We start from the raw sequence: 24,147 nt of genomic DNA on the forward strand, positions 1-24,147 counted from the left end.
GAGCAGATGGTCACAAAAGAAGAATCTGAAAAGATATGAGTACTCTGAAAGCAGGTCTCAGGCCAAATTAACGACAATAAATACTCTCATAGTTCCTAAAAGATCTAAATATGTATGTTACCTTTAAAATTTTTGAAGAATGAATTCTGATTAAAAATAATTAATTTTCAAATGTATTACTGCCTAATCACTATTGAGAAATACAATGACTGAATAATCCATAGTAACTTATCAGCTGATTTGACTAGTTTTTTTTTATTTTTTTAAGTTTATTTATTTAAGTAATCTCTACACTCAATGTGGAGCTCGAACTCACAACCCCAAAATCAAGAGTCTCATGCTCTATCAACTGAGTCAGCCAGGAGCCCCTGATTTGACTGTTTTAGAGACCAGTCACAAAATGTATACAAGTTCCCCAATATCTACTATTTATAAGTTATATAAAATCTTTATCTAAGATATAAAATACTCATAGTAGATTTCATGCACTGTACTAGATTCTGTGGGAAAATACAAATGAATACAATACTAACGCTGGACACAAAGAACTTCGATACCAAAATTTCTAGTTTAACTACTGCAGTAGTTTCCTCAATGGATTTCACTGCGTGCATGTCTTGCCCTACTCCAACTACCATTTTTCTAAAATCTGATGATATCTGTGGTAATAGAAATAACTTTTAACAACTCCTCATTGCCTAGTTTTTCACACAACTACCTCTACAAGTAGGAGAAAGAACCTGGGCCTCTGAAGGCCTGCGGATATAGCTTGGAACTCACAAAGCACGACAAAATTCTCTTTATAATTCATAAAAATAATCCACTTGCTCTACAATACAATCATATCTGATTTTAATATAAAAATGGTGTGCTTTTCCCCGAGTAAACGGACACTCTAGTAAGACGCACCTTGCTATTTCTGACTGCACACACCCATACGCTGCCAGGCTAAAAATACTTCCAAGACTGAGTCATGAGCCTTCAGGATACAGTCCAATCTTAGCACACAAGGTCCCCAGCTCCACTCCAACCACAGCTCCAATAGCAACAAAGCAACACCACAGCCACACCAAGGTACACGTAACACAACTTCCCCAATGTCACTCCCCAAAACACACACACACGGGCACACACATGCACACTCTCCTTGATGTTTCATACCAGTGTTGTTCCCTTTCCTAGAATCCTCCTCCCTACTTATCCAACCACCAGCAACCTCCTGTTCATCTTGTCAGATTTCACTCAAGGATCACCTCCTCTATAATGCTGTCACCCCAAACAGAGTTAACCATGCTTTCCTGGGTGTCCTTTGTATCTTATACTTCTATTATAGCACCTTATTCCCAAAGCTTTATTTTTTTTGTTTACTCATCCTCTTTCTCTCTAGGTCATGAGTTTCTTCTTAAGGCTGAGAACCCCATTTTATTCACACATGTATTACTCAGGTCCAACAGTGCCTGGCTAATGGTGGTTGTTCAATAAATGTTTGTCAAATAAATGAGTAGACAGATAAATGAATAAATACCACTCTCTAAATTCTTCCCTGATTTATTCTTCCTCATAGCACTTACAACCTAACATGCTATAGTTTACTTTTAAATCTGTGTATTGCTTTTGCATTTATCAGTTTATTCACTGGTGTAATTTTGGGCCTTAGAACATTGCCTAAAGCATAGTAGGTATTTAATATTTGTTGTATGTGTGAAAGAAATACACTTAGTTTTCTGAAAAACATTCTGTTCAGATTATTCAATATAAAATATGGTTTTTTACATGTAGTTTTCTTTCCAAAAAAAAAAAAAAGCAAGAAAGAAATGCTAGTTATGCTAAATCCTTGATAATGGCAGCAAATAACACTTTTTATAAACTTCTAAGAAAAAATATGGTTTATTAATATTAAAATTCCAGATGGTGATAGGTAAACTTAAGGTTTACTATTGTTTAGTAAGATATTACAGAACATTCGTTTCCAAAAAATGTATAACGGTTCTTACCCATCCTTGGTTTGATCAGCTACTCCTGCCAAGAGCTGCACAATCTTCGGATTGCTATTCGGATCATTATACAGTCCAAGATAGCGCTGGACAAAGTCTTCTGGGGTCATGTAATGTTCTCCATTAACCTCAGTACTGGCATACTAAAAAATAAATAATGTATACTTAAAAATTAAAATTATCCAACATCATCTTGTAGCAAAAAATATTTTGTGAAAGGGTAAATTAAAGGCCAGAATCAGAATCATAATAAAGATAATAAATGCAGGACTTTACTCAGAGCCTGATTTAAGAACACTGGCAAAGTACTGATATATGCTACAACATGGACAAACCTTGAAAACATTTTAAGTTAAAGAAGCCAAACACAAAAGGCTACAGATTGCATGACCCCTTCTATACGAAATGTTCACAATAGGCAAATTCACAGTGACAGAAAGCAGAGGCATAGTAGCCAGGAACTGGAAGAAGGGGGAAATGAGAGTAACTGCTTAAACATACATGGGGTTTCTTTTGGGGGGCAATGAAAATGGCTTGGAATTAGATGGTGGCAATGGCCACACAACATTGTAAATATACTAAACAACACTGTACTATAAACTTTAAAATGGTTAAAATGGTGAATTTTGTTATGTGACTTTTATCTCAACAAAACATATAATACTTAAGAGAAGAAATACGAGAAAGATGAAGAAAGTTAAAGGGCAGCCAAGGTGACCAAGACCTCACAGTGAGAAGTTGACCCCTATAGACTCTTTGGGGCTTTCTTTTTTTTTTTTAAATAATATTATTTTTTTATTATATTGTTAGTCACCATACAGTACAGTGGGGAGCTGGTGGGGGGGCGGGGGGTACAGGGCAGACTACTAAACCTTAGAAAGTGAAATGAATAAGAAAAGCATGACAAAGAAGACCTTCCACCATAGGTATTTGCTATGTTCCAGTAGCTGGAAAAAAGAAACAAAAATATTCTGCTTTTATGTCATTAATTTTTACAAAGAAAATAATACCTGCCTATCAAATAAATGCCTCATTATTTTAAGGGTTTTATATACTATGGCATGATCAAACATGAACAACCAAAGGTCTCTTCTTTGGGTTGCAGCTGATCAATTAAGCTACTTCAGTCAACTGTCAAAGTAGTAACATCAGAAGATTTCCCAGAATTGAAGAATACGAGAGCCCACTAAGTGCCAAGGACAATATATTAACAAACAAAAAAATCCACACCAGGCTCTGGCCCATCAACATAAAATTAGAGAACATCAAAATAAAGAGAAAACCCTAAAAGTTTTCAGAGAGAAAAGAAAGTCACTTATTAAGAATTATGAATCACAAGCATCAATGCTTCCTCAACAGAAACACTGAAAGCTTGAAGACAATGCAGTAAGACCTTGAAAATTCTAAGATAAATGAGTTCCAGCCTAGATTTCTAAACTGAGCCAAACTTTTAATCAATTGTAAGGGTAGGTTAAAAGTACTTTGAGAGGTGCCTGATTGGCTTACTCAATTGGACATCTGACTTTTGGTTTCAGCTCAGGTCATGGTCTCAGGGTCATGGGATCGAGTCCTGAGGCCAGCTCGGTGCTCAGGAGGGAGGCCGCTTCTCTCCCTCTCCTTCTGTCCCTCCCTCTGCTCATGCATGCTTTCTCTCTCCCTCTCTCTCTAAAATGGATAAATCTTTTAAAAAATAAAATTAAAATAAAAGTACTTTCAGATATCCATGTTCTCAATACTTTTTTCTCCCATCATGTACCTTCACAGGAAGCTACAGGAGAATTTACTCCATCAAAAAGAGGGCATGAACCAAGTCAGAGAAAGATGTGGAATCCAGGAATCAGATGATCCAACCCAGGAAAGTGGCCAAGAGAAATCCCAGGACAACAACTGTGCTGCAGGCCTCTAGAGTACATAGTCCTGGCAGGGAGCAGACGAAGGGCTCCAAGAAGAAAAGCCACTGGGAAAAATGGAATGTTGAATTATCCAAGGCATTTGGCTATGTGAAAAATAACACTGTGAGGAGTATGAATCTTTGTTCAAATGTCACCTTCTCAATGAGATCTATTCTTATCACCCTATTTAGTATTACAACCCATGCTTGCACCTATATTCCCATTCCCCCTTACGTTGCTCTTTTTCCCCCCTTGGCATGTATCACTTTCTAACACACTGTGTATTTTACTTCTTTATTATGTTTATTGTCTATCTACCAAAAAAGGAAGGAATCTTTGTCTAGTTTGTTCATTGCTGTATCCCAAGCACCAAGAATAATGGCACACAGTAGGCATTCAGTAAATATTGTTAAATTAATTAGTATTAGATACACAAATTGCTAAGTAAATGAAAAATTGGGTAATTTTTAACTCTATGAGAAAGTAAATTATGAAAATGTATTTTTGTTGTACATAAGCAGGAAATATAATACATGACTTGGCTCAAAATTAACAGTATTTATAGTCATAATAATATACATATGAATATTAATTCAAGAACAATAATATATTGAGAGGAATGGAGGGAGAAGGAAGGAGGAAGTAGTATAAGGAATTCCTCAACTACCATCATAGGAAGTCAATAATGTCTAGAACTAGCAGTATAGAAATATGAAGGGAGGGGCGCCCGGGTGGCACAGCGGTTAAGCGTCTGCCTTTGGCTCAGGGCGTGATCCCGGCGTTATGGGATCGAGCCCCACATCAGGCTCCTCCGCTGGGAGCCTGCTTCTTCCTCTCCCACTCCCCCTGCTTGTGTTCCCTCTCTCACCGGCTGTCTCTATCTCTGTCGAATAAATAAATAAAAAATCTTAAAAAAAAAAAAAAAGAAATATGAAGGGAAATACCAAAGTAAAAAGCTAAGAGTTAGAAGTGGTTGCTTCTGGGAAACAAGACAGGGATGGGAAGGATAAAAGCAAAAGACTATTGGTTTGCTTTTTGTTAAGCATTTCAAATATTCACATTTGTGAATCTGACTAAACCACGCTACAAGCTCTTTCAACAAGGAAAGAATTAAATAAAAAATGTCTCTTTTGTCATATTCTAAAACACACCACAGAGGCTATCATAGCCAATGCTTTATTAGCCTGCACAAGAAGTAGCCCAAGATAGACATGTTTTTACTAGCTTATACTACCAAAAACACCTAACAAATATCACCTCAAAATAAAGTCATGTTTTCTCTACATGCTATAAACGTCATTCCCGAAACGGTCCTAAGTTTAAGTCCTGGCTCTACCACTAACTCACTGAGTCCTTCAACAACTCCATTCTCCTCCCAGGCTTCTAGATATATCACACATCTATAAAATGAAGACCAAATAATCTTTGACATTTCAAAACAACAGGTATGCGAATATAGGACAAAGAAAAAATAAACTGTATGGTATTAGTAATAATAGTGAGTAGATTCTACCAATTCCTGTCAACTACTCCTTTTGCTCTTTGTTCTCCAGTGTTCTTCAAAATCTGACATGTTTTAACAAAATCAGAAAACCACAGAGTTAAGAATAGGCAGGAGTGGGGAAAGGCACAATGTCAGGAAGACTACTGCAAAAAGAGGAATCAACACAAGGAAGTCTAAAAATAGAATTTAAAGACACTGACAAGTCAACAACTCACTAGAATATGAGTGCCAAACAATGGTATGGGAAATGTACTATGGGATTCAAAAAGGAATGGTTCATTCTAAGAACAGGTGTAATGGGGCTGCAGCAGGAAGGAGAAAGTAATGTTCAGAATAGGCTTTAAAAATAAAATTCGATTTTAACTGCAAACAGACAGAAAGGGTCTTTCAGGCTAAAAAAAAAAAGACAGAAAGAAAGAAAAAGAAGAAGAAAAACAATGTGAACAAATACAGAAATTTTTAAATATTTTTTTTTCCTTTTTTGGGGGGAGAGAGTTAGTTGAAAAGGAAATGACAATGAAAAGAAGATATACAAAGATAACATGCAGAAGGTGAGACCAAAAAGGCAGATGATGGAAGACTCTGAATGCTAAACTGAACAGTCTGAACTCCATTCTGTGGGCCATGCGATGCACTAAAAATTTTAGAGGAGGGCAGAGATGTGATTCAACCTGTGCTCTCTCTCGTGGCAATGGAAAAGATGGTTTGTAGAGGACAGAAACTGACTGGGGGCAGGGAGACCTAGTGTCCGCTACTGAAGATCCAAGTGAAAGAGGATGAGGCCTGAACCAAGGAGGTGGGAGTGCAAATAAGAAAACAATGGGTACTTCCACCCCTTGCTAATTTTTTTTTTAATGATTTTCATAATGTTACAGTCACACCATTCAAAATTCAAAAGGTACAAAAGGGTATACAGTGAAAAGTTTTCCTAACACCTCTGTCCCCAGTCACTCAATACCCCACTCCAGAGGCAATTTCTTGTATATCCTTCCAGATGTTTTAAGCATAAATGATTATACATACATGAGATATAGGCATATACATGCCAATGTATATACCTGCAAATATGCATGAATATTCTTACCCATTTTTACACAAATGATAGCATAACTATTTATATTATTCTGTACGTGTTTTTTTTTCCAATTCAGTAATTTTGAAAAGCGATTCAGCAATATACATACACATACATATCATATATAAAGAACTATACGAATGCTCACAACCTTTAACAAGGAATCCTGGGTCTGACTCCTACGAAAAATTTAAAAGAAGGAAGATATAAACACAAGATGCAAAATTAAAAAAAAAAAAAACACAACACAACACTATAGAGATGGGTTATGGAGATCTTTGTTCTCTCTGAGAGCTGCTTGCTTTCCACAATCAGATGTCAGTTTTCAAAAAAGAGAATATGAAAACATTTCAGAGTTAGTATTAGCAAAATGTGGCAACTAATTCTCCCTTTCTTTTTTGCCACATAGGTGTCTAACATCTAACACTAATGCCTGAATTTGACTGCCAGGATTACCACCACTACACACAGAACACACACGCACACACAGAAATTATACTGTACTTACAGAATCGCCAGGATTTCACAACATTCTTGACTTTATCAGGAAATAGAGCAGCCTTAGCACAAACCAAGGACACAGCAGCCAACAAGGAAAACAAATGCTTTTGTTGACAAGTACTGGAACAGGCTTTGCCAGTATCTGGGGTTATAAATGATGCCAGAGAATCACTTACCCTGAGGTATTTTGCTAGTGTTTTCCCCAACTCTCCTAGTCTATTTTAACTTGATTTGAACTGAAAGATAAAGTGTATCGCTCAGAGGGAAAAAAAACAAGTCTTCTCATCCATAAGGAGTCAGTACTTGACTTTTGCAGGAGACAGTTAACTAATTAACTCATTAAATTAGAGACAATTACTTGGCAATGTCAGTGAGTCTGTTTGCCTGAACAGACAGAAGAGGGAGTATAGACCTGAAACTAGAATCTACCCGCAGTCAGTCAAGATGCTAAAACATTTTAGGTATTATATTAATAAAGAAAACAGGTGATATGTTTACACCAAAAGTGTATTTTAAAATACTTTTAAAATAAGAATGACCTGTTTATTTTAAACAACTTCATTACTTTTAATGTTAATTTTAATTGACTGGATAATGATGTTTTAAACAAAGTAAATGTGGCCTTGAGTAACACAAAAGGCTGAAAATCAGAAAAGGTTAAGGGGCCATACGGAGACCTCTTTCTGCTAACCAAAATTAGTTGCATATTTATACTAAAAACAATAAAAGCAATGTAAAACAAAGTTTTGGGTCTCCCATGCTAACAGTTATGCTAAAAATTTAATATATCAACTAACTTACTAGTTTCATAATATCATCTCCATTTTGTTCCTGTCATTTCAAAGAGTGAACCAAAATTACTTTAAATGAAACTGACTAAATATTATATCCATACTCCAAATAACTTTAGAGTTAATCATTTGCCATTTCAAAGATGTCTCTTAAGCAGTTGTAAATCTGTCTTGGGAAGCAAGTCAAGGACACATGAAAGACATTGACAAGAAGTAGCTGACAGTATCCAAACAAAAATAGGTGACTTATTTTCTTGATTAAACTTTTTCCAAATCCAACTCAAGCATTTAAATGTAAAAGTGCACATAGCTTTGACATTTCCAGAAATATTTAAATTTACATTGAGTATAGTTCACGTGTGCTTAAAAAAGTCTTGACATTCTGAAGATTGAGAAATAAAATGCATCTTAATGAAAGATCAGAATTGTTATTGCCAATAAAAGATGGTAGGATTTCACATATAGATATATGTACTTACGCTATTGTACTTACACTGAACTACCTCTAGCTCCAAATGAGATCCTGTTATCTAGAAATGTTTTGCCTACCAAGCCAACAGATCAACATATCAAGGTCTCACTTGACTGAAATAAGTTAGACAGTAGTAAATCCTTTAACAATTTACCAAATTTTAACCTATATCACAGGTTACTATAAAGCAGATTTTACTAAGAGTTTTCACACAATCCTAAATTTCTATTAAGGAGGAAAAGAAAGTTAACTTAAAATTCAATGACACAAATGAGTAAAAAACCCAAATAGTCTAAATAATTAAATTACCTGTTTAAATGGTTAAATTCAAAGACAAATAGATCCTTTGATATTTTATATGTCTAAAAGATTTCCCAGAGATTACAAAGAAAAATTCTGATCTGCTGTGTCCATTAAGCTGGTTACTTTTTAAAAGTATACAGTGTAGGGGTGCCTGGGTAGCACAGTTGTTAAGCGTCTGCCTTCGGCTTAGGGCGTGATCCCAGCGTTCTGGGATCCAGCCCCACATCCGGCTCCTGCGCTGGGAGCCTGCTTCTTCCTCTCCCACTCCCCTGCTCTGTTCCCTCTCTCGCTGGCTATCTCTCTGTCAAATAAATAAATAAAATCTTAAAAAAAAAAAAAAAGTATACAGTGTATCAGGGCTTTTCTTTTCAAGTATGCATGCCAAAACCAAGGTAATATATTCAGAAGTGCTGCTTTTTAAACCAAAAACCTGCTAATATCAAATCTTCCAGGTCATTCTGCATTCACTTAAAAAACATTAAGTACCAATTGTGAGCTGGACACTATGCCTGGTACTAGGGACGCAAAAATCACAAAAACACAGTTCCTACCCTCACGTAGCTCAGAGATGGTGGCATGATGGACACTGAAACCAGGGTCATAATGAGTTCTAATCCCCTGTGCAATTTTGAGTGACACACAGCTTCTCTGAGCCTCTTTTCTAATAAAACAGTATAGAAAGATAGCGGTCTTGATGTAAGGGGAAAAATGAGATCTTGAACACCAAAGTACTTGGAAATTGTAAAACTAATGCATATTGAAATACTGAAGTTCTTCTAAAATGCTTAGAAACACAGAAAAGCATAGGGTCTCAATTTCCCTCCTTGCTTATTTGATTATTCTGCTTTTGCCCAAGCATGAAGGAGTTATTGTTCTAACTCTTCAGCTTCCTCCAACCAAGGTCTCCTTGGGACTGGCTTCCATTACTCTTGGGTTTACCACAACGGTCCTAACTGGTCTAGCCAGCTTCATCTCTGCTTATCCAACACGTGGCTGTAATATGAGTCAAAACACACTGTAGCTCCATGACTTTGTTCCAACTGAGATGAACTGACATTTTCAGATCTCAATATCCTTTTAATTTCAGTTACTCTCAAATGACAATGTCGCAAAGTTTGGTAATTACAGATATCACATAAAGCATTTCCCATACAGAAAAATGAATACGTGAACAATGGAAGAGTTGAGCATACAAAACTAATCCTCTTGCTGTCATTTTTACTGCTCTTACTCCTAACGGAAGCCAAATTTAGTCCGGAATGTATGCCCTTTAACTACACGAGCATTCTGCATGAGGAGCAGACCGCAACAGGTCTGACACACAAACACTGTTTAACACTGTCATAACAGTCAATGTGGAATTCATCTATCATATGATTTTGAAAAATAATTTTAACACATATGGCCACTTTTTAAAAGATTTTCATTAGTGATACAGGAATTTTTTGATAGTTACTAAAATCAACTACACATGCATTAGGAAAAGACAATTTTATCCATCTTATTTTATTTTTTTATTTTTTTTAAAGATTTTATTTATTTATCTGTCAGAGAGAGAAAGAACAAGCAGGGGGAGTGGCATACAGAGGGAGAAGCAGGCTCCCCACTGAGCAAGGAGCCCTATGCTGAACTCAATCCCAGAACTCCCGGATCATGACCCCAGCGAAAGGCAGACACTTAACTGACTGAGCCACCCAGACGTCCCATCTATCTAATTTTAACTAGCACCTTCTGTTGAATATTTCACATACACTAGAAACAAACCTTCTATTTGGTTTTGCAAAAAAAGTTCTCCAAAAGTCTGCTTTCTAACTCAGCTTGTTTCCATGAACTATTATGTGCTTATTTTTCTTTTTGCTTCAGTATATGTATTTTTACTGTCCATTATATCAAGTCCTACTGTCAGCTACTAAACAATGCAATTCCTAACACAGCATGGAGGTACAAGACCCTTGTTAATCACTGAAATCAACTGAAGCTACCATAATAAACTAGGTCTACCAAAACAATTTTCCCCTCAAAATGGCCAAAAACCTTGGAAATAAAATAATGACCCCAGAGAACTCAATAACTCAAACTAGAATGCTTCTCAGGGCAGATTAAGTTGCATAATTAATTTGCACTGTTCTTAACATAATACTTCAATCTCTTGGTCTAAGTAACCATGGGAACATACAAGGAGCATATATATTTGTAAGCCTGGGCAAATCATGTCTTTGATAATCAAGGTGCAGCTCCTAGGGAGACAGAATGCTTTAATGTTGGTAAGCCTTGATTAAATACCAAGATTTTTGCCACAGAGAAAAAAGGATCTTTATCCTGGTAGGGAGCGGAAAATATTAAAAGATTTAAGAGACAGATCAACCAAATGTAATGTATGAACATGGCTTGGATCCTGATTTTAATAAAGCAACTTTAAAAAAAATGAAACAATCAGGGAAATTTCAACACTGAATGGAAATCCACATTATTAAGGAACATTTTTACCTGTAATAATTGAATTATGGTTTGATGGTTTTCAGAGTCATCACCTTTAGAGATACTAAAGTATTTGTGTATGCAGTATTATAATGTCTGGGAAATGCTTCAAAATAATCCAATGCAGCTGCAATACAGATGAAGCAAGATTAGCCACAACAGTTGGTGAAGCTGAGTGATGCATTATACTGTGGTAATGCATTATACTATTTTCTCTAACCTTATATAGGTTTAAAATTTTCCATAATTAAAAAAGGCTTTTTAAAAGACAACAGAAAAAGAATAAGATGATTCTATATGTACTAACATACCTATATCTCCAAACAATATTAACTAAAAAAAGTCAAGTTGTTTTGAAATACATAAAGCAAGTCTCTTCCATTTACTGTATAACCTTGAGCAAGTTACTTAACCCTTCTAGGGCTCAGTTTCCTCATCTATGAAAATGGGAATAATAATGGTTCCTACCTTACAGAGTTGTTTTGAGGATTAACTATAAAGATTTGTATAAAATACTTACAATAGTGCCTGAGACATAATTGTGATTCAGTAAGTAAGCATTTGCACAGTTCTAGAAGCCCAATAGTGGCCATGGTACTGGTTTCAGTGAATGATGCTTCAGAAACTTCAGTAATATTAAGTAAAAGAGAGCTGGACAGGACAGGGAAATGATTTTTAAGTTACACACACAAAGAATGAACTACAAGTCTCTTTTAGGTCTGAGTCTTGGTATTTCCGAGTCTACTTGGACTGTTATTCCTTCTCTCTTCCAGACTGAGCAGCTGAAGTTTCCAAAAAAACCTATGCACATATCTTCCATAGTCTCTCAATCTTAGACCATGGCTATAACACTTCTCAGAACCTACAAACTTGAGAGAAGTCACCTCTTATGGTGGTATTTCTGAATGTGGGGATTTGTAAAGATCTTCAGGTGTATGTCTCAAAAATGTAATTAGCTGATTACATGTACATAATCATAAATACATATTAACATCTTAGTCACTTTATAGGTCCAGCACAGTTATCTGGGAAAGACAAGGGACTCAGATCTTATTCAGGAAAGGAAAATCTTCATCTCAGAAGAAAAGGAAGGGAAAAAAGGAACCGAGCTCCATGTGTCAGGCATCATTTACCAATTACCTCGGTTAATCTCTATAACATCCCTATGTGCTAGATGTAGTTTTCCCTCCTCAGACAGATGAGGAAACAGACTCCAAAGCTAATGTAAATACCTACAGTCAGACAGCAAAAAGAGATCAAATAAGGACTCAAATCTAGGTCAAACTACAAAGCCCTTGTAGGCTCCAGCTACTGGTCTCCCGGATGAAAAGGAGTCAGTGAGGCCTCACTCAAGATATTCTAAGAACTCCATGGACAGGAGGAAATTAAATTGGAAGAATCACAGTCTACACAAAGCAGTCATCCACAAGAAAGCACAGATATGTACAAGAAAGTTTACATTTCAATATGATCTATCCAAAATGTAAACTGAATTTTTCCACTTCCAACGTGAAAGACCTTCAGTAGTTTCAACAACGCTCTTAAAAAAAAAAAATCCATTTTCCGTGGCTTACAAGCAAGGCTATGCCTGATGTCACTCTCCTTCAGCCTCATCTCTTGCAGGCCATTCACTCCCTCACTGACACTTCAGGCACACTGGCCTCCTTTCTGTTTGCCCAAAATAAGAAACCCGTATCTATATCTAGGCCTTTAGACATGTGAGCCCTCTGTTCAGAATTCTCTCTACCCACCTTTTAGTCTCATCTCTAATATCACCTCCTCAGGGGTCTTTACTGACCACCCTCTTGAAAAATGGCCTTTTCCATCATTTTGTTTATTTCCTTATTGGACTTGTCACCTTCTGCAGCTACCTTTTGTTTTGTTTTTTTTCCCAAGTCTGTGGGCTTTGCTATCGTCTGTCTCACTGCCACCTAGAATATGAGGTTTTACCTTCACTGAAATCCTCTATCTAAAATCTATAAAGGTAGGGGCATCTGGGTGGCTCAGTTGGTTAAGTGTCTGCCTTTGGCTCAGGTCATAATCAGGGGTTCCTAGATTGAGCCCCATGGTGGGCTCCCTGCTCAGTGGGGAGTCTGCTTCTCCCTTTCGCCATGGCTCTCCCCCTGGCTTGTGCTTGATTTCTCCTCTCTCTCTCTCAAATAAATAAATTTTTTTAAAAAAATCTTTCAAATCTATAAAGGTAAAACCTAGCACAATGCCTAGCCTGGCACATGGTAGACGATTAAAAATATGTTGATGGGTAGTAGAACACAACATGGCATTTAATAACAGTAATTTTCTCATCTTTTCAATTATTTTTTAATCTTTCAGTTGACTCAAGGATAAAGTCTATGGTGTGAGTATGCCCTTAATGCATAACCCTTTTTTTTTTTTATGAAAACTCTATATAGTTTATGGCAAATACTAATATACTAAAGATAAAGGCTATCATCTTCAATGCCTATATTCTAAAAAACTGGTGAAAACCCTTCTTTTTTTTTTTTTTTAAGATTTTATTTATTTATTCGACAGAGATAGAGACAGCCAGTGAGAGAGGGAACACAAGCAGGGGGAGTGGGAGAGGAAGAAGCAGGCTCATAGCGGAGGAGCCTGACATGGGGCTCGATCCCATAACGCCGGGATCACGCCCTGAGCCGAAGGCAGACGCTTAACCGCTGTGCCACCCAGGCGCCCCAAAACTGGTGAAAACCCTTAATCAGTATGACTAAGAAAACTATAAATCCCCTTCTGTGCGTCTCATACTGGGTTTATTCAACCCAATTTAGTCTCGGAAGTCCTCTTTTAACTTCAGATTCTGAACTGCTAAATTCTTACTTTTTAAATTATTCACTTGATCAAAATCTAATACATATACATCAAGGCTTTGTTTCTTATTTTCCCCTAATTCTTCTATAAGCATATATATGTGTGTAAATATACATATAACATATATGAAATGCCTTTTAGAAAACTATAATCATACCATATACACTTATTTATATCTTTCTTATCTCAATAGTACATTAGAAATCTCTCTAAATCAGCTGAAATAGGCCTAACTCATTCTTTTTAGTTCTGCATAATTTTCCATGGGATGGTTATTTCATAATTTTTCTACCACTCCCCTTCGATTACATTTCTCTTGTTTCCCACTTTTTTTTTTTTCCCTCAAGGAACTGAGTGCCGCAACTAACAACCTTGTACATATTCTTTTTTTAAGATTTTATTTATTTGAGAGAGAGTGTGCACAAGCAGGGGGGAGGGGCAGAGGGAGAGGGACAAGCAGACCCCTTGCTGAGCAGGTAGCCTGATTCAGGACTAGATCCCAGGACCCTGGATCATGACCTGAGCTGAAGGCAACCACTTAACCGATTGAGCCACCCAGGCACCCCTTGTACATATATATTCTTATGAGTATTTTTATTTCTCTGGGGTATATATCCCAAAGGTAGGATTGTTTGTTTCAAATGGTATCTTCTTTCTATTTTAAACTATTGCCAGATTGCTTTCCAAAGAGTCTTTGTTTCCACAAATACCCTATGAGAGCACCTTTTTCCTCCACATTGGGCCTCAGATGTTATCATCTGTAGAACACATTCCATGTTTTTGAAAACATAGCCCTAATGCCTATTCCAACAAAGTGGAAGTATCTTCTGCTAAAAGCCCTACTTAATTCCCTTCTCAGCCCCAGGTTATTGCCAAAAATAAATATATATGTAGTACATAAGCAAATATTTATTGAATAAAAGGATATTTCTTTCAATTAAAAATTAATACGCTATCATAAAAACCTTAAGGAAGAATCACTCTTTGCTTTACATTAGCAGCATCTTCTTCCACTTCTTCTCTAAAATAACACAGAAGAAAATGAATTTTCATAGTTTTTATGTGGGATAGGATCTTGTTACATTGGTGATAGTGAGAAAAAGAACAGGATGGGGCGCCTGGGTGGCTCAGTCGTTAAGCGTCTGACTTCAGCTCAGGTCATGCTCTCAGGGTCCTGGGCCCAAAACCCATGTCAGGCTCCAAGCTCAGCAGGAAATCTGTTTCTCTCCCTCTCCCTCCACTCCTCCCCCTGCTTGTGCTCGCTCTCAAATAAATAAATAAAATATTCAAAAAAAAAAAAAAAAGAGAGAGAAAAAAACAGGATCAAAATATTTGAAGTTCTATACTGCAGCATGTTTCTAATCTAACATACAGTCTCTGTGTTGCTTTTACCGTACACTACATTGATAAATAAACAACAAAAAGTCAACTGAAAAAAAAAAGACCTTAACAATTCACTTAAAACAGTTTTTGATAAACCTACTTTGCCACCAAGCATAGACTAGATTAACTCCTCATTTTGAAGTTTGTCAGGTTTATAACAAACAGCCTGTGACATTCCTGTTATCCTCACCTTACCTCCCTCTTCATTGTTTCTATTGTCTCCTTTTCGCTACTGATGTAGCGAAATTTCTGATGTAGCAAAATTGGATCAATGATAGCGTGTGGGTGAGAAAGGTAAAAGAAGAGATAAATCAAGAAACGACAGCTGTAAGGGTAGTAATAGTAAGATCTTAGCTTGACAACTGGTTGTAAAATTATAGCACAATCTAACACATATGAAATCATTTCTTGTGCTCCAATTTCATGAATTTGTAGGGGACAGGAAAAAGCAGAATCCTAGTGAATATTATTGTTCTTTATTTTTTTTTAAAGATTTTATTTCCTTATTCGACAGAGATAGAGACAGCCAGCGAGAGAGGGAACACAAGCAGGGGGAGTGGGAGAGGAAGAAGCAGGCTCATAGCAGAGGAGCCTGACATGGGGCTCGATCCCATAACGCTGGGATCACGCCCTGAGCCGAAGGCAGACGCTTAACCGCTGTGCCACCCAGGCGCCCCATATTGTTCTTTATTTTTAACTAGAAAATATAACTCATCAAAATTTGAGAAACAATGAACACAGAAAAAATAAACCTATTTCCCTATATTCCAAATAATAATGTTTCACTTTTATAAAGTCCTTCTCACAAACTTGCACACATAATTCCATGAAATATAGAGAGACCAGCACTTTCAAAGAGGAATATTTTGCTGTTGATCTAAATTTTACAAAAAACAGCTTTCAATTAGGGACCCCTGGGTGGCTCAGATAGTTAAGCATCTGCCTTGGGCTCAGGTCACAATCTTCGGGTCCTAGGATGGTGCCCCATATCAGGCTCCCTGCTCAGCTGGGTCTGCTTCTCCCTCTCCCCTCTGCCCCACCCCCCCCAACTCGTGCACACGCACTCTCTCTCTCTCTCTCACAAATGAATAAAATCTTTAAAAAAAAAAAAAGCTTTCGATTGTATTCCAAAATTCAAAATTAAATCTTCTTTGTAGTCTTTAAACAGCTCAAATGATCCTGAACTCAAGTGGCCCCCAGATCCTACCAAAACAAAATTACACTAATAACAATAATCTATATTTAAATCTTTGATATATAATATCCTTTTTTTTTTTAAGATTTTATTTATTTATTCCACAGAGATAGAGACAGCCAGAGAGAGAGGGAACACAAGCAGGGGGAATGGGAGAGGAAGAAGCAGGCTCATAGCAGAAGAGCCTGATGTGGGGCTCGATCCCAGAACGCCGGGATCACGCCCTGAGCCGAAGGCAGACGCTTAACCGCTGTGCCACCCAGGTGCCCCTATAATATCCTTTTTTTGGAACTACTTTAAACTCCCATGGGATGATTCTCCCTTGTTCTCTTCCTCCTCCTTCCCACTTCAATTGTGGATATCACTTATTAATCAGTCCCTTATTCCTGGTCTTATTTCTTTTATATTTAATCCCCTCACCACAAGGATTTATCTACCACCTAAACAAATCTGACTCTCTCCAAACCTGACAGATTTAACATATTGGGACATATTTATTTAATAACCCAACTTAAACGGCCCTCCCCTCCAAAAAAATTCCCAAATGGATGCCTTATCAATTAACATCTATCCAGATTCACTACTTCTTCCTTTACTTTTATATTGAATACCAAATTCAATGGTTCCATCCCTTACAAAGTCCCTGGTATTGTCCTTCCTTTCCATTTCCCCAGCCATCAGCCACTCCAGGTCATTATCTCCCACATGTATTATTTCAATAGCCTCTTAGCTGATCTCCCTACCTACTTCCAACCTCTCCACACTTTATCCAACATACACAAAGAGCTGTCAGAATTCACCACTTCAATTTGCCCACTCAGAAACCCATAGTGCCTCCCTACTGTTTCAAATCCAAACTCACTGGCCAAATGTTCTAGGTAGTTACAGTGTAAAGGCACTTTTTTTGTTCAGCACCTAAGTAACCAGGTTTTTTTCCTTTAACTTAACAAACACAGCTACCATTAGCCCCTCAAAATAGCTTTCAAAATATTAACTGCCCCCCGTTTTGAGACCCCACAAGTGATCAAGTGNTATAGCTCTAGCTTTCAAAATATTAACTGCCCCCCGTTTTGAGACCCCACAAGTGATCAAGTGTTAAGAGTACAAGTTCTNAAATAGCTTTCAAAATATTAACTGCCCCCCGTTTTGAGACCCCACAAGTGATCAAGTGTTAAGAGTACAAGTTCTGCAGTTTGATTGCAATCTAGCCTCCACCACTTAAGAACTAAATGACATTAGCCAAGTCATTTAACTTCATCTATTTAACAGGGACTCTAGCCCTACCTCCTAGGGTTGTTATGAAAATTAATGTAATGCCCTTAACGCATTAGGCCATTGCCCAGCACAGCACAGAATGATCAATAAGTTAGCCACTATCATTATTATTATAGCCACTTTGATCCAGGCAAGATTTGATTGCTCTACCAGAGGCTATGCATTTGACTTCATTATTCTTGACTCCCTCAACCACAACCTGTTAGAGACTGAATGCATCTGAGAGAGGAGCTAGTCACATGTCCATTACCATTCACATCTTGGCTCAATCTTCTTTGATTATTCAACTGGTGTCTACTGCTAAACTAAATACAACTGCACACACAGCAAACAGTCCTTAGTAAATATTTTTTGGGTAAATATATTAAATGCTAAGAAATATGTAGGGGCGCCTGGGTGGCTCAGTCATTAAGCGTCTGCCTTCGGCTCAGGTCATGATCCCAGAGTTCTGGGATCAAGCCCTGCATTGGGCTCCCTGCTCAGCGGGAAGCCTGCTTCTCCCTCTCCCACTCCCCCTGCTTGTGTTCCCTCTCTCGCTGTGTCTCTCTATCAAATAAATAAAATCTTTTAAAAAAATTAAAAATAAAAAAATTAATGCTTAAGAAATATGTAGTTAGTATGTATTTTTGCCTATTACCCCTAAAATATTAAAATAAAACAGTTTCTAAACAATGTCCTATAGCTTCAAGTAACTATAGTTGGAAGTACTCAAGACAGGAATAAAAAAATCTGCCATCTTACTTGGTAACTGTCCTCAAACTGATTCAACTAACTATATTATATCTCTCCAGCTGCTGAAGGTAAATATATATGATCTCCTATCTATCAATAATTCTTGGGTCAATGCTTTATAACTAGTGCTAAATGCACTGTTATAAATTCCACAACTTTTCAGTATAAAATAAGGTCATCATTCAAAATAACGTGTAAGAAGATAATGATAAGGGGGTGCCTGGCTGGCCCAGTGAGTAGAGCATGAGATTCTTGATCTCAAGGTTGTAAGTTCGAGGCCTACACTGGGTGTAGATATTACTTACAAATAAAAATCCTATAAAAAAAAAAAAAAGATAATAAGATTTAAAAGTTATCAAAAAGCTAGGCATAGTCCCAGCTCTCTCCTTATATTTCTAACCTCCCTCCCCCAAAAAACGAAATCCATGCAGAATGACGGATTTCTTTTTTAAGATTTAATTATTTATTTTAGAGAAAGAGAGAGCAGAGGGTAGGGCAAGAGGAACAGGGTGAGAAACTCAAGCAGACTCCCTGCAGAAAGCAGAGCCTGACATGGGGCTCAATCTCATGATGCTGAGATCATACGTGAGCCAAAACCAAGAGTCTGCTACTTAACTGACTGTGCTACCCAGGCACCCCCCACAGGATTTTTAAAGCTGGAAGGACCTCAATTTCTATTTCCCAATGTCCCGCTGAGTCCCACACAAGAAGGTGAAGCTCAGAAAGGCCAGACAGGTAGCCTATAGGTACAACGATCAGAGGCAGGACTGGGAACTGAACCTAGTGTTTCTGACACCTTCACTACATCATACATCATTTCAACTGATTTCTTCCATGCCTACTTAATCTGCAGTTAATCTAAAAAAAAATTATATCACACGAACATTTCACAAAACAACTAAGTATAATCATATGGTGCGGTTAGTACTGACATATTTTCCCGCTATTTTCAAGAATATTGGTGAGGAATAAAGGTCTCAAGCCATAAACAGATCATTTCCATTACAATTACTTACATTCTGGAAATGATGCTTCCCTTTATCAGATTTTATAAAATCTAAGATGTCAATTTTTGCTAATTCTTTTTCATGAACTGCACATATGTATGGTCATCTATGCAGCCTACTTCCCAACAATAGCTTAAGCAATCCATGCTTCAGATAAAAATGTCATCTATTCCAGGCTGATCAGCATATGTTAGAATCTGTTCCTAATATAGAATCATAGACGTTTGGAGTTGGAAGGAACCTTGGAGATCACCTCTCATTTTACAGAGGAAACAAATACAGAGCAGGGACCTGCCCAAGGTCAAAGTTTCTATATAAGAACCCAGGTCCAGAATAGAAAGTTTTCAAAAGAATATTTCAGAGAAAAACAGCAATTTGGTGGAACACCTTAGCTTGTCTCCCTTTTCATCTATTTCTTAAGTACAACTTCCTGCCTAAGAAACTTCTGAAATTTAAGAAAAGAAAGCAAAACAAAAAACTAAGCCAACTTTTTAAGTCTACAGCCAACTTGCTGATCTTAAAAACTTAGCAGTAGGTGGATCCTTGCAAGAACTGCAGACAGTAACATTTTGTAACAAAACTGATGAATATAAATAAGCAGAGGGAGAAAAGACACGCACAAATTAACAATAACTATAATATTCTTATCTCTGTAACAAATTACATTAAAAATGCTTATAAGGAGGTAAACCATAAACTTGCAACTTTTGAGAAATTTAATCAACATACCTAGTAATTACACAAGAGTGTCAATATATTTTGAAATATAATGTTGATCATAGTGCTTAGGGGAAGCCAGAAATTCTTTTTAGTGTTCTTCTTTACATACTTTAAGTCATGTTAAAAAAACAATAATTTGAGGAAAATGTTTTATCGAATCTTTTTTTTTTTTTAAGATTTTATTTATTTATTTGACAGAGATAGAGAAAGCCAGAGAGAGACGGAACACAAGCAGGGGGAGTGGGAGAGGAAGAAGCAGGCTCATAGTGGAAGAGCCTGATGTGGGGCTCGATCCCATAACACCGGGATCACGCCCTGAGCCGAAGGCAGACGCTTAACCGCTGTGCCACCCAGGCGCCCCATGTTTTATCAAATCTTAATAAAAAAGAAAATATTCAAACCTTAAAATAATTTTAAGCTATATTTCTCAATCCATGTTTTTAAAAATAAATGAAAATAGAACAATCCTGAAAGTTAAGGCCTGAAAAGCATTAAATTTACATCTTTCTTTTGTCCCAATAAAAGAGCATGCTACAGAAGCCAATTTACCTGCAGGAATATGTTTCTTAACTCATGCGGATCACCTCGCTTAGTTGTTTGCACCTGTAGGGGGGAAAAAAGCCAGTTAATGCTTTACTAGAGACCATATAATCTGTTCAGATTAGAGTTCGAAGACGCTAACAATCAATGCTCTTATCTTTTATAAGGGCCAAACCAAAAGTACTAATACTGATAACACCTGTCAAATTGTAGATCTGTGCTACGGGGTGGGGGGGTGTAAGTACAGGTGTGAAAAGCTTAATATACAGCAAATCTCCCAGATTTCCTCTGGACTGGAAGGGGAGGGCAGTGAGGATCAATCTCTTACTTTACTCCACATCCACTAGCAACACAATAGCAACCACCCACCTCCAAATCAAGAAGCCAGCAAGAACAGAGCAACAAAAAAGTTGAAACACCCAAATTAATCGCCTGGCCTAGCAGCCTTTCTTCCCCATGAAAAGCAATCCAGAAAATAACCTCCTCTCTTTCTCCACCCAACCTAAAATATGAAAGCTGCGACAACGTTTCCAAATACTTTCGACATCCTGCCACCTGCAGCACAAATGCCAACCACTGCCCCCAGCCCCACTGAAGCTCCAAATTACTCAATTACTCACCCCCTCCCCCACTGCAATACACAGATGCCTTAGATATCCCCGGCTTTACATGCCACTTCCTCCTACTCCCTTTCTGACGCCCTCCAAGTCCGGGCTCACAATCCCATGCATCTAGAGAAGGACACTACTCTTCCTTCACCGACCTGTGGTCCTCAGAAGCCCCTCCAACTCATAAGCCCTCCTACTTCCCCTCCCCCAGCCGGGCATCCTCTCCCTCCGGTCCAACCTCCACACAGCTCTCCCACCCGCAAGCTGGAGCCCCAGGATACGCTATCTAAGAACCAGGCAAAGAAGGAAATGTTAAGAGGTGAAGGGCTGAAAGAAAGGTCCCCCGAATGTCTCTTATGCAATGAAGGCAGCAGCAGCGAGTTGAGAGTCACCTTGACCGCCATGCTGTGCTCGGAAGCCGGGGACGAGCGAGTGAGCGAGCAGGGCCGAGCTGTCAGGGCGCGCGCGCGCCGCCTCCCCGGCCGCGCCCGCCCTCCCGCTCGCCGGCGCCGCGCGCGTCCCCATGCAAATGAGCCCTGGGCGGGGCGGGAAGGGGGCCCCGAATCCCCGCCAGAAAGGGAGCTGGACCCGGGGCGGACGGCCTGCCTAGCTGGGGAGGAGGACGCGGCTCCCACGGGGGAGACTGGAGTGCCAGCCCTGGGATTCCGACGCGCCGGGTGGTTGCCTACAGCTGAGTCGCCGCCAGGAAAGCCCCAGGTTTCATAAGGCCTCTTAGTGGGTGTGGCTTTGGGCACCGACTTCAGCCAAAGTTGTTTTCTCCTGAGACTTAAAGGAACGCTTGGGATCCAGATTAAGCAAGATTTCGACGGATCGAATGACATGCCCCATAATAATAATAAATGCATTAATCACAACAAATGGCTAATATTGACAATAAAAAACATGGGGGACCACGCACTCCGGGGAAAACCTAAGGAAACATAACGATAAATACGTCCTTAAATTGGCATGAGATGAATATGCTTAATACATTTGTAATTCTTGTCCTATTATAAAGCTTTATTAGTAGGCTCACTCCACACTCCTAATCACCCAAATCCTTTGTGCAATGAGGTGGGGCACAAATGCATATGGAAAATAATCCATTTGTCTTCGACAGGACTAGTATTGAATTCTGGCCCGACTTGCCCATACATAACCATCGCCAGCCCTGCCTAAGTAGTAGCTCTAACGTAAACCGAAATAATGTCTCTAAAACCGAATTTGGCATTATGACTATATTGAACCACAGACTGATTCACTCTACAGACATTTACTGGGCATCTATTATATGCCAGACATAGTCCTGCTTGTAAAAAACACAAAAATAACATATAGTCCCTAACCTCTAGTATCTTACAGATGGTCAATGCTTCCCCAAACCCCAACCTTAGGTATATTTTCTTTGTTTGTGACTACAGGCATACTTCCTGTTTAAAAAAGAAGAAGAAGAAGAAGAAAAGGCTAACAACATAAGATTTATCTTAATCTCACTTAGTTCTGTAATCCCTCTCCACCCTCTTCCAAGTTTCCAATGGTGGATCTAACAGGAGGCTTTCCTTTTCTCCACTCTCACTAATCATAACATTTATCCAAGTTAATAGAAATGAGGAAAGGGGTGCAGCAAATGGAAATTGTTGATAAGGAATGCTACATTGCTAGTACTATAATGAGCTTTCCTACTGCAGTTGATTTAACTATTACATCTATTCAGTTTGTTCGAAGTTCTTTTAACAATGTTATTGGACATAAGGATTTACAAATTCATATTTCGTTCTTCTAGCACCTAATGTCCCTGATACTTTGCTGTCTCTTATTTCCTGAAGTTTCTCTAAGTAGGAATCTCAAAATGTTTATTTTGCATTACTTTACAAGAATGTCTGTTTAGTAGGGCAAAGTTCCTTAGTTTGAATAAAAGCACTTAAGGGAAGGAAGGCATTTATTTAAAATGAAAGAATTATTTCCTATTGGAACACGTTGTTGACCAAATCTATACTACTAGAATGAAAATTTAGGGTCAGACTGGCCACTCCTACAGAGGAAGACATCACATTTAACACAGCCCACCACAATAATTCCTAGGTATAAGCACCAAGCCACAATGAAAATTTTCTTGAATAAAAAAATAGCTGAGGGGCATCTGGGTGGCCCAGACGGTTAAGCTTCTGACTCTTGGTTTCAGCTCAGATCTGATCTCAGGATCATGAAATCGAACCCCACCAAGTTGGCTTGAGATCCTCTCTCTCTCCCTCTACCTCTCCCATTCGTGTGCGCTCTCTCTTTCTCTCTCTCTCTAAAATAAATGTCTTTTTTAAAAAAATAGGCTATCTTTGAAAAAAATTATATATGTATGTATATATTTTATATACCTTTAAAAAAATGGCTGATCTTTGAGCAAGTCCAAGAGCTTCACTAATGCCAATCTAGTTGCAATGGAGATGATGTAATAATTTAAAACTAAAGAAGGCTGATATACAGAGAAAATAGAAAAGCTGAGCTACCCTAAATAACGGTGGTTTTTGCTAGATTTTTTATCTATCCAAATATAACAATAAAATGGATAAAGGTATTAAAATTATAAACTATACAGAAATAAACTAAGTATTTAAAGGAATATGAAAGTCTATGAGTTAGAGCTCCTCTGAAAAGCTTTGTGATTTATCCTTCTTTTATAATGATTGACGAACAGTATTATCAAAAGTTAAAACAAATTAAAACTTACTTTTGCCTCAATTGCAGATGATCAGGGTTGAAGAAAAACTTATTAGTAAATGGGATATCAAAAGACAAACCTGTCAAATAATATTCACAATATATTTGGGAAAAGGTGGTAGAAATAGTTCAAAACTTT

General features: G+C 37.9%; 1 protein-coding gene across 1 annotated transcript in view; it reads right to left on the minus strand.

The window, feature by feature from the left end:
• SLC25A12 (solute carrier family 25 member 12) overlaps positions 1-22,153 on the minus strand; it is a 95,113-nt gene extending 72,960 nt beyond the window's left edge. The window contains exons 1-3 of the mRNA XM_034654736.1: positions 21,689-22,153; positions 20,698-20,751; positions 1,995-2,137 (exon numbers count right to left, since the gene is read on the minus strand). Coding sequence (XP_034510627.1) covers positions 1,995-2,137; positions 20,698-20,751; positions 21,689-22,138 — 647 coding nt within the window. The 5' untranslated portion in view covers positions 22,139-22,153. The remainder of the gene's footprint in view (positions 1-1,994; positions 2,138-20,697; positions 20,752-21,688) is intronic.
• Positions 22,154-24,147: the final 1,994 nt, after the last annotated feature.

The sequence above is a fragment of the Ailuropoda melanoleuca genome, chromosome 2 (assembly GCF_002007445.2).
Source record: "Ailuropoda melanoleuca isolate Jingjing chromosome 2, ASM200744v2, whole genome shotgun sequence".
NCBI lineage: Eukaryota > Metazoa > Chordata > Mammalia > Carnivora > Ursidae > Ailuropoda > Ailuropoda melanoleuca.